At 44.1% G+C, this 21,330-nt stretch overlaps 1 protein-coding gene across 3 annotated transcripts; it reads right to left on the bottom strand.

Moving 5' to 3' along the window:
* Positions 1–136: 136 nt before the first annotated feature.
* ssh2a (slingshot protein phosphatase 2a) lies at positions 137–21,224 on the bottom strand. 3 transcript variants are annotated; one of them, XM_061280825.1, is made up of 16 exons: positions 21,027–21,103; positions 18,420–18,463; positions 15,408–15,629; positions 8,258–8,370; positions 7,905–7,969; positions 7,536–7,657; positions 7,270–7,335; positions 7,128–7,193; positions 6,660–6,854; positions 4,967–5,060; positions 4,757–4,885; positions 4,526–4,572; positions 4,061–4,207; positions 3,778–3,978; positions 2,813–3,695; positions 137–2,375 (listed from the first exon to the last, which is right to left on the bottom strand). In XM_061280825.1, exons 3-16 carry the CDS (start codon positions 15,506–15,508, stop codon positions 1,023–1,025), a joined length of 3,582 nt encoding a protein of 1,193 aa, XP_061136809.1. In that variant the 5' UTR covers positions 15,509–15,629; positions 18,420–18,463; positions 21,027–21,103; the 3' UTR covers positions 137–1,022. The 3 variants fall into 3 exon arrangements, with proteins under 3 accessions (XP_061136809.1, XP_061136808.1, XP_061136807.1); XM_061280824.1 differs by lacking the exon at positions 15,408–15,629 and having other exon boundaries at positions 21,027–21,224; XM_061280823.1 differs by lacking the exons at positions 15,408–15,629; positions 18,420–18,463; positions 21,027–21,103 and adding an exon at positions 13,224–13,728.
* Positions 21,225–21,330: the final 106 nt, after the last annotated feature.

A 21,330-nucleotide genomic window follows, 5' to 3' on the forward strand; every position in this document is an offset into this window, starting at 1 on the left:
AAGTAAAAATGTCAGCAGTGACAGAACATGTGACGTGGCTGAAGTTCAGGCGCATACACGATGAAGTGCACTTGGTGTCCGACAGATGGCAGTAGAGATCAACTATGTGTATATTGAGAAGTCAGTCAGACGTCAATCAAAAGCCAACTGTATTTATTTACTGCTAAAGCGCTGAATAAAAATAAAAAAAAACAAAGTAAAGTCTTAAACATATTCTGTTTTGCCCTTGTTGAATTAAAACACGATTTTAAAAACATTTGTCCATTTGTGGAAAAACAAAACACGACGAGAATATCGAGTCTCCATTGACAGTGCAAAACATTCTTGTAGAATAAGAAATGAGAGAAAATGATAATCAAAACAGTAAAGTGCATGTTTTGACAAGAAGCCCTCTTGTTGGAGTTTATACACTTTGCAATGAAAGTCACACATGCACACACTGGACATAAAAAAAAAGGTTGTCAGTCCAGTTTAAACACATCCAGTAGTTGACATTAGGGGCTGTTAGAAACAGAACTTCAAGGATACCTCAGAAACACACACTACTGAAATGTTCTCACAAACAGTACAAAAACATGTATTTCAGTATATATGAGCATTTCAGTGCAATGTGTGAGAGCATTTCAGTATCTTGAGCATTTCAAGTGCGTGTCAGGTCATCTTGACTTCAATGGAAAGCCATAAAAGCTTTTATTCAATCATCTATATAAATCCACTTTAAGGTTGCCCCCATCAATCTGTCCGCACTATTGAAAAAAAAAAAATAGCGTGCAACAGTAGAATAAGCATGTCCTTCTGAAAATGACCCGCCCCTAAGACTAGAGGCCCGACCGAGCGCACGGATCGGGTAAGATATCGAATAAATGATTGAACGGCTTTCCATCGAATCGCGTCACTAACGACTCCTCACACACTCAGTTGTCACGTAATTGCAAACACACTTGCTACACGTTCCATTGGCACACTCGGTGCGGAGTCCACTTGCATGCGTTCCAGTGAAGTCACATGGTGCGCTGGTGAGGTCACATGGTGTTGTACAGCAGTGCGGGGGCAGCGGCGGCACGCTGCTTCCTCTCACTGGCTTTCCGCGAACGTCTAGAAGAGTAAGCCCTCACCGGTTGCCGCGACGACGACGTCGAGCCGCAGCCCTCCGCCTCTTCCCGCTCGCTCCTCTCAGGGGAGCGGGAAGGGGAGGGCTCTTCACCGGGTAAACGTGTCTTTTCGGGAAGATTGTTTGTGGCGAGAACTTTCTGCTTCTTCCACGTGTCATCCGAATGAGATGGCGACGTGGGGAAAGCGCAGTGGGAGTGCGCCGCCGCCGCCGCCATTGTCCGGGCGTGCTGCCTCAGGTCGAGGTCGCTGAGGTCGTCAGGTGACAATTCCAGGCAGTCCAGTTTAGCCAAGGAAGCTGACCTCTTCATGAGCGAAGGCGGGGTGAGGCCCGCCTGGCGGATGCGAGCCTCCAGCTCGACGGCTCGGTGCCATCCGGCTGGCTCGAGGAGACTCTTCCCATCTTGTTTGAGTCGCTGCGCTGCATCTGAGCCGGGAGGGGGCTCCGCTTCCATGAAGAGAGGTTGCCCAGTGTCCGGCGTCTCTAGGCCGCCGCCTTCGTGGAGGAACGCCTGAAGTTCTCGTAAAGTCTGGCGAATCCTCTCCAGCTCCTGGCTGCCACGCGCCAGACGCTTCTGAGCGGCGCAGTCGGAACCGCAACTCCCTCCCACGCTGAGGGAGTCCAGGTTCTCATCAGGGTTGGACTCCTGGATTGTGACCCCATCCAGAGTCATTTGGAGCTCATTGTCGTTTTGGGTTTGGGCTGAGGTATGTCGAGATGAGTCTACTGTTGGAGTATCATATGTCACATGGCTTTGAGGATGTAGAAGAGCACCAAACATGTGGCTGATAGAAGTGTTTTGGTGGTTGGCTGTTTCTGAGTCGTTCAGTTGCTCACCAACGGTCTCACCCTTGGAGCGGCTTGGAAGTTCGAATGTTCGGACAGGGGGGTGCTCACTGCATGGAGAGGGCAGTGGGGAACGCTGCGCCGCCACCATCTCCATTTCCTGCCTCAACTTCTGCTCCAGCTGTTCGGTGGCCCGCCGCACGGAGCCGGCCGGCAGGTCGCACGGCGGCGGCGAGGGGGACGGCGGGCACGGCGGGACTTCTGGCTCCGCCCCTTCCGGAGGATCCTCCCGAACGAGCGGAGGTCCGTGCAATGGTGGAGAGAAGGACGACGGTGTGGAGGGGGTGGAAGGAGTTAAGGGAGTAGTTGGGTGGCATATGGCTTCGATCTCAGTCACAATATGGCGGACTGATATTCCGTTGTCGTGGTGAGGCTGATCAAAGCTGTCAGGGCTGAGCTTGTCATCGCTAACCTCGGACTGCGGACAGAGAGAAGGAAACATGTGTTTTGTTAGTGTGTCGAAGTAAGCAATCGATTTGTTGTTTCAGGCTAAATTTACATAACGACCAAGAAAAAGTCGAGGCCACTTCAAGAAAACAAATTGCATCATTTATCAATTTTGGGACAAAAGAGCAATTTGAATTGGTGTTTAATATCTCACTGAGAAAATGAAGAATGCAACTTTGATTAGAAGTGGAGAAAACCTCTGCTGACCATGAAGAACTATATTTTAGTTTAAAAAGTGGAAGCTCCCTCTGGTAGCTTGAGAAAGGTTGTGCTGTATAAATGAGGGCATAAAGTGGCACTGAGAATACATGAAAAAATGAAGGGATGAGAAGAATAAAAAATATGAATATTCTATATAGAACTGGTGTTTGTAAAAAAACACGTCATAAAATAAAAACCGATCATCACCTGACTTGTCCCGTCTTCACTTGCTTCATCTTCCTCAGTCGCTCTGTTGTCATTGGCGTCGAGCGAGGGCGACCTTTGCTCAGAAGGTTGCTGCGTTCTGTCCTCCTGGGCTAAGCCCAGAAACTTCTCCCTGGCGCTGAAGAAGTCGATGCTTTGTGAGCTGTGGTTGGACGAGCCGTCCGCTTCGCCCCGGTCATCCGCATCGTCGGGAAGCTCGCTGGGGTTGTTGTTGTCATCGCTACGCCCAGTTGAGGAAAGCGGCGTGGGGACAGGGGCGTCGCTGACCGGGCTGCATTTCTCACTCGTCGAATCGGATGGCGTCTTTTCCGAGGTGTCTGACGACATGACGGTGACGGGGGAAAAGTCCTCGGAGCTGCTTTGCTCAGGGAAGTGAAGAAACAGTTCCACTGGTTTGCTCTCCGCGCTAGCCGGTGGTGTCGCGTGACCCTTGTGAGCCCGCTGGACTTCCGGAGTTGGGGGGAGGATGAGGAGCGAGGGTGGAGGAATGATAGCAGGTACCGTAATGACCGGGTTCTCAGCGGTGGAGACTTTTTCCTCTGGGACGAGCACGGCTGCGTGCGGTCGCGGCGAGGGCGTGTCGTCACACTCCGTTTTGAACGGCTCCTCAATTGGAGAGTCGCGTGCATCGTTGCATCGCGTGCGGAGGTTCGAGGTTGATTTAGCTACGTCGTCAGGTCCAGAAACTAGAGCTTGGAGCACGGCCACGCCCAGGAAGTGATGCAAGGCAGGGGAGGAATTATTATTGTTGCTCTGGGAGTCGGAGCGTCCCAGGGAGTGAGATGAGGATTTACACATTTGTTCAGGGCGATCTGATAGGTCACTATCGGAGTGGGAGCGCCATAGTTTATTATGCCGCTGTTTGCTGGGAAAGGACAAATCAATCATGAATAAAATACTTGTGACTCACTGCAGTTTACGTTCAGGAATTTTAATAACAATCCCACCTGGCGAGCAGAATTCCCTGATATTCTTCCAGCTGCTTCATGAAGGAGGGGTTCGGCTTGGTGACGGCTCGTCTCTCCTTCACATACTCAAAGGCGTCGTCCAGCGACCAGCCGTACTCCTTCATCGCGTAAGCGATGACCGTCGAGGCCGAGCGGCTCACGCCCATCTTGCAGTGAACCAGACACTTGGCACCGGCTTTCCTAGGAGATGAGAAAAAGAGGAAAAGTATTTTTTAGCCCAAAGCTGGGAAAGAGGAGCGTGTGCATTTGCGCGAAGGCCTACTTGGCTTTGGTAATGAACTTGTAGGTTTCGTTCCAGTACTCCAGCAGGTTGGTGGCCTCTTCGTCGTACACCCTGATGTTGTGGTACTCAAACATGCCCGGGAAGAAGTTGTCTATCTCTCTCGTCACATTCAAGATGTAACGGACGCTAGACAAGAGATGAGAAGGTCACCTTTCAACGTCATCATCGATTGATGTTTTGTGTTCGATGCTTAGTTAATGCCACCCATCCAGAAAATATCGATCAATGAAATGCAAATGTAAATGTTGCTTTTATTTGTACAGTTTGTTGAGAAATACACAGCAAGGCTAACATGGCATTCGGCTTCTCTTAGTTGAATCTTTTCAGGACACGGTTTTTGCATAATTCCGATAACGCAATTCGTTATAAATAAATAAAATCACATCTGCAGAATAACTGTTCTTATTGCAATCCAGAGGTTATGTGTGGGGACAATGGTCTTACCCGCTGTTCTGTAGCTCCTCCAGGTTGGAAGCGTTCCACTCAGAGCCCTGGAGACGGCACAACTCTTGTCAATATAAAGCGATCCCATGTCGGGTTACAAGCTCATATTTGACACAGTCGGCGGTGACTAACTCTAACCGAGCCAAGACTTATTAATCATTCACTAGAAGATGATGTGACAGCGGCCGGAGTCCTGGTAAAAGGACAACAAAGAGACTTTGGGGTTCTTACCAGGTAAACGTGTTCAAAGATCTCCGTGGGGCTATCCATTTGCCCGAGGATGACGATCATCTCGTTGTCAATGAACTCCTTAAACTCCCTCAAGTTGCACGCCATCTGCATCTCCAGCTCTGTGCGGATCTAGTAAGATCAGGTAAGGTAAGCAAAGCGGTCAAAATAAATGATTCCATCTGCCAAAAGTGAAAATGTCTGGTTTCTTACCTCCTTGCTGGTAACATTCTCCAAGTCCTTTTGCATCATGATCTCTCGGAGGCGCATCTTGATCAGTCGCTCTGTGCGCTCCCTTTCTGTGGGCCTGTGCACAAATTAACACACATTTGAAAAAAAATTCAATCACACAATCTTTGGGGGTGCGCAAGAACAAAAAGAACTGTCATGTCATGGTGGTAAGCGCTTCTGTTCACGGAATTATTCGAATGCCAGTGAGATGATTTATTCCACCAAAGAATTACAGCTTTGTCTGATTCTCAGAAACCAGAGTGGGAAGAGGAAATCTGAGATGAGAAACACTAAAGTTCCCTTGTAGATCTCTCCTGTTGACTCCATGCTATTCGGAACGCTGACTTCAAATGGCCTTCTTCAAAGCTCTTTCTTTACGTAAATGCTCCCTTGCATTGGGTCAAACGGAGGGCGTGCTGTGAATTCTTAGTCAGTTGGCTTGTTTGTCTTAGTGCTTGACCCCTCCAGAATAATTCCTCAGGCTTGAGAGTGCCTATTCTCCTTTGCCAACAAAGACACTGCGTCAAGTCATGACTGAAGCGTTTTATAAGGCACTGGCACGCCCGCAGATAGCCGGAGGGGCAGCTGACCGCAGAAAGCCACGGAAAAAGTCATTCTTTCAGATGCATGACAACACGATGGCTGGTGATGAGGAAATAAATTCCATTCTGTTATGGTTTACTTCACTTTGAGCAATATGAAAACAGAATAACCGCTAAAAAGAATTAAGAAAAAGACACAATTATAAGCTTCATTGTCAACAAGCACTAGACTGGGTCACCTTCTGCTACAAAACAAATACAGATTGATGTGTGCGCGTGTGTGTGTGGCTGTGTGTGTGTAGTGCTCGTAAAACATGTGTGGCCGCCTTATTAAGTCTATTCCAACACAAACAGAGCCCTTGCCGGGAAAGGGTGACGAGTTTATGTTCCAGGAGAGCAGCACGTACCTGATTATTTTTTTTTTTTTTTTATTTTATTGTCAGCCACCTTTGCTTTTTCCCAGTCCTCCCACCTTGCGATCGAATAGAAGCGTTCTATTTAAATCATCTGCTGCCAACGAACGTGCGCTCGCCTGCCACCTGCTTCTGTGCGTCTGGACTCTACTTTTCCAAATGTAAACCAAGACAGCTAAAGGCTCAGTTATTTTGGACGCTCCAGAATCTCAGTGAGAAACATACGCACGATCCAAATGTGTAACAAGAGGCACATGACTAGGCAGAAGGGAGGGAGATTTTCTTGGCATTAGTCGAGCCATAAATCCATCCTGGTCATACGTACGGTTTTCAATACTTCCTTATGGGACTGTTGACAATTCTGTCATAAAGTCAACGTCTTTTCAGTGTCCACACGTGCCATTTTATTTGATCTTTGTCGATGCCAATTTTAAATTGCCCTAAGGTTACAGCAAGCACGTGGATGCTCTTGCTCAGTGTTCGATGGAAAATGAAGCAACTCCATCTGAACGTGAGAAGTTGTTGGGCAATGTTTTGAGATGTGATGGTCCTCTCTGGTTGTGCTTTTCGATAAACAGACACGTGACAGGCACGTTTCAACTTTCATGTTTTCTTACTGGGGTAAATTTGTTTTCTGAACTCTGAGTATTATAAATGATCCACGCAAGCGATGGAAGATTATTCTTGATAGTATGATAAGCACGTCAACAATCTACTCACAAATCTGTGAAGAGAACAGGTGAATTGGCACGGTGCGACTCAACATCCTGCATGGCGTTCCACTCGTTGATGCAGAACTGGTTGGAGGAGATCCTGCTCTGATAATAGCTGACCCATGTCAAGAACAGGCTGCCCGGGTAGTAATTGTGGCAGCGGGCAATGTCACACGCTTTGTGGAGTGACTGAAGAGCCGACCTGACATAGGCAACAAAAGCAACGTTTCACAATCAAGGCAAATAAAAGACATCTGTGGACGCTGAACAATACGTTCAGGTTTTACATTGTTCAATAAATTAAAAGTAAAAAATGTCAAAGCGGTTCCCGTATCTCGTTTCCTAAACATAGCCCACGCTGGAAAAACAGTGGGAAACCACCTACATGACAACGCTAAAAAGCCCTGCTTCCTTCAAACTATTTTCTTACGTTCTGCAAGTAATTATCCTGAGCCCAAACTAAAATGATGCGTACCACATTGCCTGGACTGAGACTGGCTTGAAAACATGAACTCGATTCACAGTTGACACGCTGAAACCTCTGCGGAAGGAAAGAGAGACCGTTTGAGAAAACGAGACAAGTCACAGCTATACGGTTGGCGCGAACCAGGACGTACCCATCTCCGTCCAAGTGGATCATCGTGTCACTCCATAGAGGTAGAACCAAGCCCACGGAACAGCAGCTAGCAGAGACAAGCAGCATGTCAAATATCACAATAATGGCTTCCACATGTTACAAAGGAAGTCTAACTACTTTTATGTTTTATTGTGGTTTTGATTCGGAACAAAAACCATTCGCTTGGTCTGTACTTTTTCATCCCTCATCTCTTTTTGTGCACTTTAATGGGAAAATGCTCATCATGTTAAATAGGATGGTACTAACCTGTCAGAGGAATAGAAGTCCATGCCAAGAACGATGGATTCCTCTGTGTCCTGTCTGCCGTTGGTGGAGACCACCACCAAGTAGCGGGTTACCTGATCGTAGGAACTCTCCAGACGCACAGCCTGATGGATTGGGAGGGGTGGGGGGGCAAAAAAAAACACAATGGTCATTTTCATGACCAGTTTATTCAACACTTATCATTTTTAAAAAGCAATATCATACAAAAACATTCTTTTTTCCCCCCCCTAACAAATAAAATAAAAAAAATTCCTGGCCCGATCATCTGATTTTGTCTGTACATACGATACAAACATATATGAAAAAATAAAATATAAATATATTTACAAAGGGTGTCAGTGTGTTACTCACCAGTCGGATTGTGTCCTCCGGCCGCAGCACAGTGAACATAGTCTGAAGATGTTTCTGGAGATCCCCTAGTAAAAAATATACACATTTAGTCTCGGTTTGTCAGGGCATTCATGGCAGTGAAATGTTAACATTAGAACCGAGATACTGTTTCATTTCGCCTTAGGCCAGTTTCGGTGACACTGTCGTCATTTTGCTCGATAGAGCAGAGTACTTTCTTTGTTCAAAAACACGGTGCCATTTTTAGAAACCCTTTGTATATATTTAGAGTTCCGCCACATTCTCCGCAAATGAATGTTATGTATAGACGTGAGGTTCCGAAAACAGCCGGCGATACTTTGATGTAAATCTTTTACCTGTGTGCTTGTTCCAGCGCTGGCTGATATGAGGTGCAGAGTTTGGCGTGGGACTATTTCCTCTTGGGAGAAAAAGAGCTGCACCTTTTACCGTGAGGAAGCTCTCGCTGATACTGTAAGGAAGGAGGAAAAAATAAATACATTTGTATGCCTTAAGCGGGGTGACACAAACATAAAATGTCACCATCGATCGAACAAGCAGACTGTTTTTATCCATTTTAATACTCGCAGCTAAAATTGCATCTTTTCAAATCTTCAACCATCTGTTAATTGAGCCCGCCCAAAAAAAGACAACGCAAATATCGAATTAAAATGGACTGTTGTTTTATGAACTTATGTCATTGAATTTATCCCACAAGTATAAGTGGTGCGGCCACGGGATTATGTCATTGTCGCAGTTGTCGATTCAAGCCCGGCTTGGCAGGAGTCACCCCAAAATCAGAACAAAAACAAACCCGAATGGGAACTCAGAACACAATGTTCTCTGCTCCTCCACACAGCTGGATCACACACACTGACTGCATTCACTGGAGCAGCTGTGAGCAAAGAGGGATAGCGGCACTGGGAGGGGACAGCGAGAAGATGGAGCCTGCTCCCCTCCTCCGCAATGTTTGATAAGCGTTGGCCAGCACACAAATCTCTGGACCAAAAGGTGATCTTTCGGCGCTGGCTTTTTTGTTTCCACACACCGCATGGTCCACTAACCTTTGAGATTCCGTAGCCAATAACGAGTGTGTCAAATGACATTCAGGGAAGCAGCACACATCCTTAAAGATGGTGACATAGCAGGTGACAGCCATTCATGTGGCACTTGAATAACAACCATGTGACTTGACGTGTATTAGCACACGCAGAGTGACCACGACTGCTGTCAGAATTTTTACCACTAGCCAGATGGGATCTAAAGTCAAAATTATTGGAGGATGTATTGAAGACAAATACCACGTGACACCACAAAAACATTACGTACGATGTGGGTCAAGAAACAGGGAACAGATAACAGACAAGGCGCTCGCCTCTTTTCCGTACCACCCAGTACCAATCTTGCTCATACTGATTAAAATATCTAAAGAAACAGTCTGTAAAATAACTACCATAGAAAAAATACACAAACCAGTATGGTAGGATTTCTGCCACTTTTTTTTTTTTTTTAGGTCTGACCTTTGTGTGTCTTTACAGTTAATAAAAAAAAGAAAAAAAAAAGAAAGACATGATGCGGCGAGCCAATTCTCGCTGAAATGATCAAAAAATTTAATAAAATGCATTTGTGTTAGAGAATGCTTTGTCCTCCATTGTTGATCAGGTATGTCTCAAAACCTTTCGTCCACAAATACTTTTGATAGAGCTCTTGCCAGGGATGTCATCAGATTTTGTGAGAACCTGATTTTGTGGTTTATGACGGGTACATGAGAATGAAAAAAGGGAACATACTGAGAAAACGAAGATACTTGGCAAACCTGTTCGACTGACCTCTAATAGGGGCGGTTTCATCACCTTAGGGCTTTGAAATGAAGATGAGGAACTGACACGTGAAACATGCTGGAACACCCACACTCGTACACGTGTCAACATGAAAAGTCAAAAGTCTGAGCAAGTCCCAATAATTCTCATTATAATGTCTGTTTTCTTGTTGCTACTTTACACTCACAGAACTGATCATGCACAGGTCAAAGGGTTCATGACTTGGTCTATTTCAAACTCATCCTCTTGTGCAAAACTGGATTTTTCGACCGCCTGGCTTTTTCCTGCGTAACCTAATCTCTTCCCAGCTCCGGCCATTCAATCTTCCTTGCTGAGTTTTTGCTGAGACCACGCGTGCAATCGCAATAGACAGACAAGAGGGACAAGAAAGAAAAACAAAACAACAGCCATGAGCAGTACTCATTTCCCACAACCTAGCCACTCTTGAGCCAGCTGTTTCCGCTCACTCCCCCTACATCACATCCTCTTTTCCACAATCCCGGCGTCGACTACTTTTTCAATTGCACAGGAATGACCTTGTAAAGCTTTGCTAAGGTCGTCGGTAATACAACCTCCACTGAAAGTCGTAAACGGAATGCTGTGCACGTGCAAAATCGGACGCTTCCAAAACCGATCGGAGAATACACTCTCGGCTTGAGAAGGTTGCGGGGTTGCGTGTTAAGGACGGACGCTAAAAACAGACCAGTCCTTTAAAAGTGTAAGCTATTGATAGATGGCATTCACTTCGTGTCAGTCACTTACTGTACATAAAATCCTATTGTGGGTTCGCGGCGACATGCAGCAGAAGTTCAAATGGGTCGCCCGTATATGCAAATGAGCACGGGGTCTAATAGACCTCATATAGAGTCCTCTAACTGCAATACTGTTGTCTATGCATGCAGTGCATAAGCCTCAAGGCCTAAACTGGAATTCCTTATGTAAATGTAGTATGACATAATGACCAAATAACATGTTCACATGACTCATATTTGGTTTGATGCAGAATGGTGAGAAAATTAGTAGAAGTCGCTTATGGCGGCTAACGGTAGGTGGAAGTAAAAATTAGCAATGGATGACCTACATATCGAATTGGCTTGCTCTCTCTCTGCCCTTTGCTCCGTCTCGCTATCTCGACCTATGAGTGGAGGACACAAATTATATTCCAAGTTAGTTCTATGAGGGAATGCTTTCTTGTCTCGGTTGCCAAATGGTTTGTTGGTTTTGGTTATCTGAGTAGAGTTGACTTTTTTGTTTTTGTTTCAGCCATTGAAGAATAAAAGCAGGGCAGCAGTTCATCCGAGACACAATCATCACTATGGAAGGATCACTCTACATGGTCGGCAGATAAGTGACCCCCCTGCCCGCCTCAACCAGCCTGTGCCCATATTTGTCACTGTGAGATGGGATAAATTTAGGGCAGAGCTCAATGCAGGGCAGGCTCATAAGGTTCAAAGCTGCAAGGGGGTCTAGACGAGGCAAACGGATCATAGTTTCTCTGGAAGCACTTCTAATTGTTTTTACAAGCAATGAAAAAAAAATCTATTTTCCACAATCTCTGCAGTAATGAAATAATCAATACAAGTTTGGCAATTTCATGCTTTGTAGGAACAGTTTGGGCAAGTTTGCTTCACTTCAAACTGTTTGCTTAACTTCAAATTGGGTTTCCCAAATTCCCCAGTGATTGGAAGCAACATTTTGGACTCTGTGTAGTTTTGCCTTTTATCGGACATTGCGACCAATCCACCCACTGAATACACGTCACATTTTGAACTGACTCAAATTGATAAGCAATGGGGAAATAATTGGATTATGACGCAAGGGCACCTTTCATCGCAAGACTCAAAAGGCTTCACAGAATCACAGTCGATAAAGATTGACAACATTCCCTGGTCTCAACCTCCTAACCAGACAAGGGGGGGAAAACTCAAAAACCCATTTGGGAGTCTGGAACCTTGAGAAGGTATTACAAAAATGTGAGGGGTGTACTTACTTCTGTGGGAAGCTGTATCTCATCAACAGCACAAAGACTTGAGTTTTGATGTAACTACAAACTAGCTGGTGTTTTCACAACACACCTAAGTGTGCCACTCCTTTCTGTTTTATTTAGGGGGGGGGGGGCACAGGACTTCACCTGTCTGCCCAATGTTAGCACTACTTTCGGCCCACTGATATAATTTAATCTTGTAATTACTGAACAAAATACATTGTACAGTAGTGAACACAAACAAACACTAAACATGCTCAGACGTGGAACATAACTTCTTCACCTCAAAGCCCACAAACGAGTATTCAAGCAGCATTTAATAAAAATTAAAAAAAAAAGCAATTTGAATATTCACTAAAGTACATCTTTTTTGACACACTTCCGCCCCCACCCTCACTTAAGGCTTTACTCAATAACCTCAGAGTACATTCATGAGTAAGATGAGTGACAAAACACTGCAATCAAAAGTGGAGCTGCCCTCGACTTCCCCAAACCCGTGACAGAAGGCAATTTCTCACGCAGGGCTCTTGCCAACTGCTGACTGAACAAGAATGTTACGAAACACTCAACAAAACACAGACAGGGGAGACAGATGCATGAATTGATTTCCTGGAAAAGTGGATGAAGTATTCTCAACTCCTGATTTTCTTTCTCATCGCAAATTTTGTCTGATCCTGATGAGTTACAGTTGAGGTTTTACTCCATCAGTATGTGTTCATTGCTTCTTATTTTGCCTACTTCGGCGTTTAGATTAATTTAATTATTTACCACTTCAAACGCACAAATCAATACATATCGCAAGGTCACAATCCAAACAATGCATTATTGATTATGGATGGTAGTCCGAATAGCAAACATTGATTTTGGGTCTACTAAGAAGGAACACTGTAAACTGAAATATTGGGGGGTTTGTTCTAGGAGTTAGATCTATGAAGCAGATGTTATGGTGGCTCACTTGACTTCGAATGAATGGAGGCTGGATTGACAGTAGTCATTGGCTGAGTTGCAAAATGTTTGGTCCATGAATGCACACGGACGCTCACCTACAGGAGCCTGATAATGATCCTGATCTATTGACTCAGGTGTTTAACAAGGGAAAACCTATAGGAAGGCAACCCCCAGGACTGGAGTTTGACACCCATGAATTAAAATACAGTGCATTACACCATTCCCCAATCTCTATTAGCAGGTTATGTGGGACCAAGGTAACGACCGCGTGTTTGGTCTTGTAAAACGCATGCTCTGTGCAGCTTATGTCTCAATAAGGTCAAAAAGCAGCGGTGATGATGATGATGACGATGATGATGAGTAAGACCCTGAGACTGCTGCATCCCGAGGAAGTACATTCAGCGCATGCAGACTAGATTGCAAAACTTTTACAAATGTCACAATCCCAAATATGAAATCTCAAACCCAAAGTGGCTCGTGCACCTATACACACTTAAATCACTTGGTTGATTTGTACATAAAGGACAACGAAGAAACGTGTTTCCCCAACTAGATGCACAAGAAAACACTTACAGTTGGTTGATTTCATTATTTGACACCACCGCGTCGTCGCTGAAGTACGGCACCATTTTGGCCCCGCAACACGAGCAGAAGCTGACCGCCGACGAGCTCCCAGAGTCGGTCACAGCACCGAGGGTCATGTCGGCGTGTTAGTGGAGCCCAGGCAGGAGGGAGTGGACGAATGTCAGGTGCTCTCCGGAAGAAGCTAAACTTTTACTGCCCACGCGTGTGCTCCGCCATGGCAAAAAGACACGCTCGATTCAAGTTCGGACCACTTTCCTAAACAATAGAGTGGTATTCGATGGGGCAGAAAAAAAAGAATGCCAGCTGAAGTTGATGCAAGTTGTTCTTCTAGTCTGACTAAAAGGACGCCAAGATAAGCCCGCAAAATTTCCACTGGGTATTGTTAAAGTCTTGATTCGTAAAACTATTTCCTAAACGCGGTGATTTCCTTACTGGGATGCGTCACCACGACCGGTTTGTACAGTACTGGGACGAGTGACAGGGTTCACCTCATTCCAGTCAGGGGGGGGGGGAAATCGCGATGCATGTGCTATGGGCGGGGGCAACGAGGGCAGCCAATGAGAAAGCGGAAGGAGGGACAACGAAATGAGGAGCCAATTACGACACGAGGAAGGCGGGCCAGCGAAATAGGGAGCCAATCACACCATGAGGTAGGCGGGTCCAGCTGGTGAGCCAATGAGGGTACAAGGGAGGAAGGACAAGAGAGCCACTTCTGCGTCCATTCGAAGCAGCTGATCACACTGTTTACATGCGCTTCCATGCCTTGGCTGGCTGGACGTGTGTTTATCCAAGTATTTACTGGCTCGACTGTTCGACTGTCCAGCCACCGCATGCTTTGCTATAAATAATACTCACAGTGCAACGCCATGAGTCTTGTAGCTTCTAATAGTCAGATGGGACCCTACTAACCTCAAAATGACAAAGGGGTCAAATAAACGAATAGTACATTTATTTGACTTTTATATATTTATTTTTAATAAATGTACGCACATTTCTGTCTATGGGGTGAACTGGAATATAAAATAGACTAAGTTATTATATTTTTTTGTAAATATTACGTTCTCTAAAAGTATGGTCTAATTGGATGGACTCACGTTATTATTATATTCTTACAAGGAGAAGATGAATGGGGAGTTTCGAGAACCTTGAAAAATTCTGTGAGCCTAATGTAATAGAAGCAGATCAATCTGCATGAGTTTTTGATTTGCCCTCAGGATGACTTGTGGCCTGTCCACACCCAAATCTTGTGCTTGTTACATAAGGAGCAAGACGCATTTAAACTAGACAGCTTTAATGGAATGTGACCCAGGTGGAGAAGTACACACACTTGTCTGGTCAGGTAAGTTTGAGGTGGCGAAAGTATTATACGTAGCAAATCCACACTATGTGAATAATGCCTGTCTGTGGTGTTAGAAGAAGGATGTTTTAGCTCATTTTATTACCTCTTAAACCTTTTATATCCCGATGCCATGACAACATCGAGAGCCATAATCAAACTGTCAACAATTCGAAAGAATGTAAAACTGCTGCCCACCTCGTCAAATCTGACACCAGTTAACTTCTCCAGCAGATTCCTTTCATGGAGAGGAGTTATTTGCACTCTTATGTGTGGAAAATATAAATATTTCAGTTATTATCAACAAGGATAAATTTGAGTAGTATTTGATTACCTATTTAATAGGCAACCACATTGCATGTAGTGTGAATTGGATAGTGTCTTGCGTGCAAGCTTCATCTGTTACCACATTTCCAATAAACCTTTTGGCCAACAATACTCAATTGTGTAATCCAGGCCTCCTCAAAGTAAATGCTGTTATGTCACCGTGGAGCATAAAAAGGGCGATTTATCCAGTCAGTGCAATTATGGTGAATATGAAAATCTCAAAATATTAAACAATAAATATTAAAACAATAGAAAAATAAACCAAAGGCGTGGTTTGGCAGGAGTATTTCACAATGCGTGCAACATAACCATCAGTTTTAACCAAATCAAAGTGAAGCAAGCAGTTCTGGGAAATGCATATACTTGAACATCAACCACAACAACTTATGACAAATGTGTCATAACATTGTGTCGTGTCCCGCGCTGAGCAAAAGTGATTACATCGCAAGCAACACAAACACACCGGCACCTGCTCTGCTTTGGTCACGCTACACCACACTTGAACTCACCTTCCTATGTACCCCCGTTGCATCACAAAGTCACTTCGCCAGCGTGCTCTCTGGTTAGCTAGTACACAACCCAAACACAGCTGCTTTGATGCTTTAGTCATGAGGTTCGGTTTAGTGCGGTCAAATTAACTGGCCTTTGGTGGGAACCTGGATTGCAGACCGGTAACATGAGAGGGATGTTTGTTGTTTAGCCGAGCTCCGGAAAAGTTACACAACTGGGATCTGAGCAAAGGAACAGACACATGGAGGTCAAAGATGAGCTGAAGTTTAAGTTCATTAATTAGATTGAGCTATAAGGGGGCCATGGTAGAAGCTTCTGTAAGGACTACTAGCCCACATGGACATGACCTGGGCAATAGTCAGGGGTAATGACTCTTTTTATTATGTTTCTGCTCTTTTGTACTCTTATTTAACTTGTCTGGTGGACAACTTTTGGTGAATTGTAGAATAGACCTCAATAGAAATTGAGGTAACACGTTTTATGATATTGTTCTTAGTTTGTCCTTTTTAGTATTGTAGTATGTGGAATACACGTTAATTGTCAAATGTGTACTCCTCCATATTTAGAGATGGCTTTGTGTTCATAATTAAACAATCTGATTTATTTTCATCACTGGAGAGTGTTGTCTTTATATATTGACTATAAATATAGACTGTTTGCTTGACTTAATAAGATGAAGCACTTTCCTCTGTCTTTTTTTAATTTCCTGTCTGGGATTAGTGTGGAAAGAACAGCCAATGAAATACAGATTGTAGATAAAACCAATACATTGTGACATTTGGTCCCTTCGCATCATGCATGTTAAAAGTCTCTTTATAAGTTCCAGGATCCAACCTTCGAGAAAAAAACTTCCATTCTATTCTATCAAGTCAAGGTTTTCTGTTCCTTGGATGGCTGGGCAAAAAAGTTAATTGGACCACGGCTGTTATGTAATTGGGGGTCACTCAAAAAGGTCCCTGGCTTCAATCGACATGTTAGTGCGTTAAGCAATGCTGAACAAATGGTGAGCAATGAGCCAAATGGTGAAAGCGGACGTTGATGGTGCAGCAGGGAATAAGTGCAGCGTTTGTCAGTGTGTATGACTTCAGCAGCTTCAGCAGCTGCAGCAACGCTCATGTGTTACCTAACAGCTAATGAGGAACATACGTCTTTTAGGTACTATCGGGGTGGGTGGGTTCAGAGGAATGATGTCATCGTGTTTTAAAAACATTGTGTGATATAACACACGAGCATATCTTGACATCGGGATCAAATTGAGAACTGTGCACACAGCATACCGTTTTTTTTTTTGGGTTTGTTTCATTATTTTCACTGCAATTTATCACTGTCTCGACAATTTGAGGCTTTTCCTCAATAACTGACAGAATGTTTGACTCTGCAATAATTGACTCATTATTCATTTTCACCAAATATTCTATGTGTTTCTGGCAGATTAAAACTCAGTGGTTATGTTCAGAGAAAGAAAAAAAAACAATTTGTGGAAACATTTTGGGTTTCGCTTGGATCATTTTGTCACAAGGCAGAAAGAAAAATGTCATTTGATGCCAAACTTGTGCTTTAACAAGTCACAGTTGACTCCTGATCACGGGTGATGGAATGAGTGCAAATAATGAAATGTTAGAGGGGAAACTCAAACAGAGCCCCCGCGTAAACCAGAGGGTGAAGAAGACAGTATAAAATGGAAATGACGCAGATGGTACAGAAAGGTGTTTGACTTTAAGAATGCTTTATTTGTTACGCTTGTGGGCTCGATGACAAATGCCTTCCACTATTTTAACAGTGTAAGCGAGCAGAAGCCTCTTTAAAGGTTGGGCATTCCAGGAATTGCTCAGTAGAAAAGCTCCAGGGATTGACTTCTATGTAATATTGTTGCAGAGGAACATAAAGTAAAACCTGATTTGCTCTAAGACGGATCAGTTCCTAGCAAGACCTCTGGACCTCAGAAACTCCAAACATCAGACACCGCATTTATTTAAATCTACAAGGCTCTTATTCTTTGAGATACTATAATTCAACAGAAAGAAAAAATAATAATTCACACAACCTTTGTAACTGACTTTTTTCTCACCCACTGTCAGCTCATATTCTCTTGAGGCCAGCGACTCTGCACTGTGATTAAACCACAATCCACCAAATTAAGCGAAGCAACATTTTTCCATACACCTAAAAAAAAGCCACACAGCCGCAACTATATTGCATCAGGAGTCTGACGACAGGGCTAACTAAGATCCGCTGCGTGAACCTGACATTGTGTTCTATTACACCAAAAAAAAACAACCAGAAAGTCAAGGTTTGTGTTTTCCTTTGGCTTTTCATTTCACTCCGTTGATTTATTTATTATATTATAAAAACATTAGACGGTCTTATTTCTAGAGATCAAATGGAGTTGGGCGTAACATGACACATAATGTCAGCAAAAGACCTCAAAGTACCTCATGAGAACAGTGTTCAGTCTGTCTTGAAGAATTAACTGTGTGTGGGTGTGAGTTTAGGTCATAAAAAAAAAAATAAGAAAAAATATGGACTAGTTTCAACAACAATTCATTTCTCAGGGATGTCCCTGCTTATTTCAGCCAGACGATGCCAAGCCACATTTGGATGCGTTACAAGAGTGTGGCTTCATTGTAAAAGAGGGCAAGTACTTAACTATCCTTGCCAGCAGAACAGACATCTATGAAATTGATCATTTCTCCATGAGAAAAATACAGCAAAAATAGAGGAACCAAATCAGCATTTTTTTGTGAGCTGTGTAATTCTATAACTTTTAGTGTTAATATGTAATCACAAATGTATCCATTAAACTGGGGCTTAAGAGTATGTTCAGAGTTTTATGATGAAATGAGACAAAAATTGACATAATGCTGAAAAGAAAATGCAGCAGCAACTGTTTGAATATTGATGTGCAAACCCCCTCTAGTGGCAGAACCCGCAATTTGCAGTATTCACAGAAGAACAAATAGATACCAGGGCTATGACGTGTGTGACTGACTAAACAGGATGTGGTCTCTCACCTTCTGGGTTGAGAGCGACAGTCATCCTCACCACTGCCCGACTCCTAGAAGAAGAAAAAAAGGGAAAAAAAACTCATCACTTCAACAGAGAACACAAGCATCAGGCAGACCATGATGGCTACTCATATTACATGCTGAAGCACAGTCAATTAACCCATTAAAAGTGTGTATGTATGTGAGTGGGGATGGGGGGGGGGGTCATTTGTGATGTCAGGCAGCCTCCGCAGAACAGACAGAAGGAATATGGCTTAAATAGTCTTCGTGATGCTCGTCACTCACTCACCTCCCCTGCCTCCAACAAAATGCAATCATCCTCTCCCACCAGCAACCAGTCCACCACAAACAGAAACATTTTAATCCCTGTGGTAATCCCTCCCAAAAAAACACTCAGGAACTTTCTCTTCAGCATCAATCTGTCAGTCCCGGTGCATGCAAATCGACAGTATTTGCATACTGCAAACCAGGCAAGGACTGGATTGAAACTGGAATTGGTAGGTGATAAATCAGGGTAATGGAGGATGACGCAGGTGTAAGAGTGGTGCAGTTAGCGTGATCCACTACTCCCAGTCCAATCCCACAGATGTGATGATCTGAGTGGACAGCTGCCAGGCGGAGGGATGTTCTCCGGATCAGCTATCCCACAGCGTCACTTAAAGACAAATGGACCGATAGACAGGCGGACAGACACGCATGCTTCAGTATTTTAGTGACCTAAATGGAAGAGAGTGAAAATTCCTGCAATGATGTTTCAATCCCATAATAAGCAATAAGGTAAAATGCACAAGCTCATCTCTATGGTTACCTCATTTGCATGCACGTGTAGGGAGTGGCATTATAGCCAATGAGAAGAGGGGATTTGGTCGGGCTGCTAGGCAGATTACAGCACACAAGGGTGCGCCGCTCCCTGCTGTGCTGAATGAGAGTAATGCGAGCTGCGATGATGGCTGGGTCACTCATTTAGAAGATGTGTTCAATGACAAAATTGCTCGGAAAATATAGGTCAAAAGTATGGGGAATTGTAGCAGGCTGTTCTGGCCCTTTTATTTTTTATGGTGTTGCTCTCACTCCACATGCAAAGACTCATCCAGATGTTTACTCCATGCAAAAGTAATCTTTTGATATGATTTTGGAACGGGAAGTGTTTTTAGACAAGCCACCTTGACGATTATTCATGAGGCTGCTGTTGCATAAGGTCTGTTCAAGTCTGAAGATCCTGAATATGTTTGAGGTCAGGGCTCTCAAATGCTGCCACTCAAAACGCATCTTATCATCTTACCTTAATTCAATATTAATAATTCAATAGACATGTGCATATTAATATTTTGGTGCAGTATATTCTGTAATGTATCTCTTGCTTTCAGCTTCCAACAAGTGTGACTGCATTACACAAAATTCTATCCCACAATCTCCTGAAAAGTCATTCTAGGAGAAGACACCAAAATGATGACTATTATTATTGGTCATTAAAGGGGACATAATATGGAAAATGTACTTTTGATTTGCCTTCCCATCCATCAAGTTAGAAATGAAAGCAAGTCAATATGTGCCAATAGAGCCTGATCCCTACTTAAAAGAAAAAGTTGCATCCTACGGCGCCATCGCAAGTCGAGTATGGCGCTCCGCAGTCTTCTCCACCACTTCGGAAAAGTCAAAAAGTTGCGGCTAATCATTCCAATCCAACCACAGACAGTGCAAGTCAGTTCTCATTTATTTGTGGTTGCTCAATGTTTTTCAAATTTGACAACTTATGGGCACGTAGGTCGTAATTTATTGAGGCAGCTGGCGTATATATATTTTTTCCGCTTTACATTGAGGTTGTATTTTCCTGCTACACTAAACAACATTATGGAAACAATATACTATACACGAACAAGAATAACAAGTCTGGGGGAAACTACACCCCCCCATGAACTTCCTGCCACCCCAGGTAAAACTTTCAGCCCCTGGATGGGCTGCAACTCATACGTCCAAGACCATACCAGCCCAGAATCAAACTGTATACTCCAGGTCTTCTGCATTCCACCAAGAGACAAGGCTCTTCACCCTAAACACACATAGTCGTTGCGTTCCCAGCCTGAGCCAACACTGACCACATTCGGCTTACACGGCAGTTTTATCTATGGAAGCCACGCCGACACCGCCTGTCTCGGTTTGTCTGGGCGGCTTGAAAGCCCCATGTGGCGTAGATAAGAGGACCCTCGAATGGTATGACATGCCCGTCACACTAACCTCCTTTCGGGGCAGCTCCTTTCTCTTCACTGTCACTCTGCCAAGTCGCCTTAATGGAGGTCAATGTAGCAGAAGGGATGCTGACATGACAACACTTTTCGAACGACAACAGCATCGTTTCAAACTCCCCAGTGTCATTATCCAAATAAAAGATTAGTCACTCTTCCTGAATACAGGAGGAAGTGATGATAGCGACATTACTGTTTGTTAATATATATTTATTTTTCAAATAGTGGTGGTTTTAACAAAACAATAGAGTCAGAGAATAACTTTTCTGCACATTTGATGCTACATGTGCACAGTCAGCAAGAAGAAAAAGCTAAACGAGTGATAGGGACATTGCTTCCGCCAGATGTCAAACAGATGACGGATACTCACCGACACACAGGGGCTGGAGGTAGTGCTCGGTGTCGGTGACCGCTGGACGGTGACCAGCGCCATCCCGCCTACACCTGCTAAGACCTCGGTCACCTAAAAGAGTAAAAAGCCGGAATGCCGGACATTTTCATCGGACAAACTACAGTTAGCTCTCGAGGTTGAGTCTGGTTGCTGCTAGTACACCCGGCGTAGTGAAGCTACACGGGTTGTAAAAAGACGACATCCGGTGATGTAGGTTTCGTTGTAAAACTAGTTTAGACTGACTATAGTTTCAGTGAAGTCATCTTCTTTATGGAGTTACCGA

The sequence above is a fragment of the Syngnathus typhle genome, linkage group LG6 (genome assembly GCF_033458585.1).
Source record: "Syngnathus typhle isolate RoL2023-S1 ecotype Sweden linkage group LG6, RoL_Styp_1.0, whole genome shotgun sequence".
Classification (NCBI taxonomy): domain Eukaryota; kingdom Metazoa; phylum Chordata; class Actinopteri; order Syngnathiformes; family Syngnathidae; genus Syngnathus; species Syngnathus typhle.

Excerpts from the sequence above, each read along its gene's own strand:
- ssh2a (XM_061280823.1), bottom strand. The coding sequence starts at position 13,351 with ATGACCCTCGGTGCTGTGACCGACTCTGGGAGCTCGTCGGCGGTCAGC. Across the intron at positions 4,208-4,525 it reads GAGGAGCTACAGAACAGCGG|CGTCCGTTACATCTTGAATG; the intron begins GTAAGACCATTG and ends TCTCTTGTCTAG. Across the intron at positions 3,979-4,060 it reads AAGTTCATTACCAAAGCCAA|GAAAGCCGGTGCCAAGTGTC; the intron begins GTAGGCCTTCGC and ends CTCATCTCCTAG.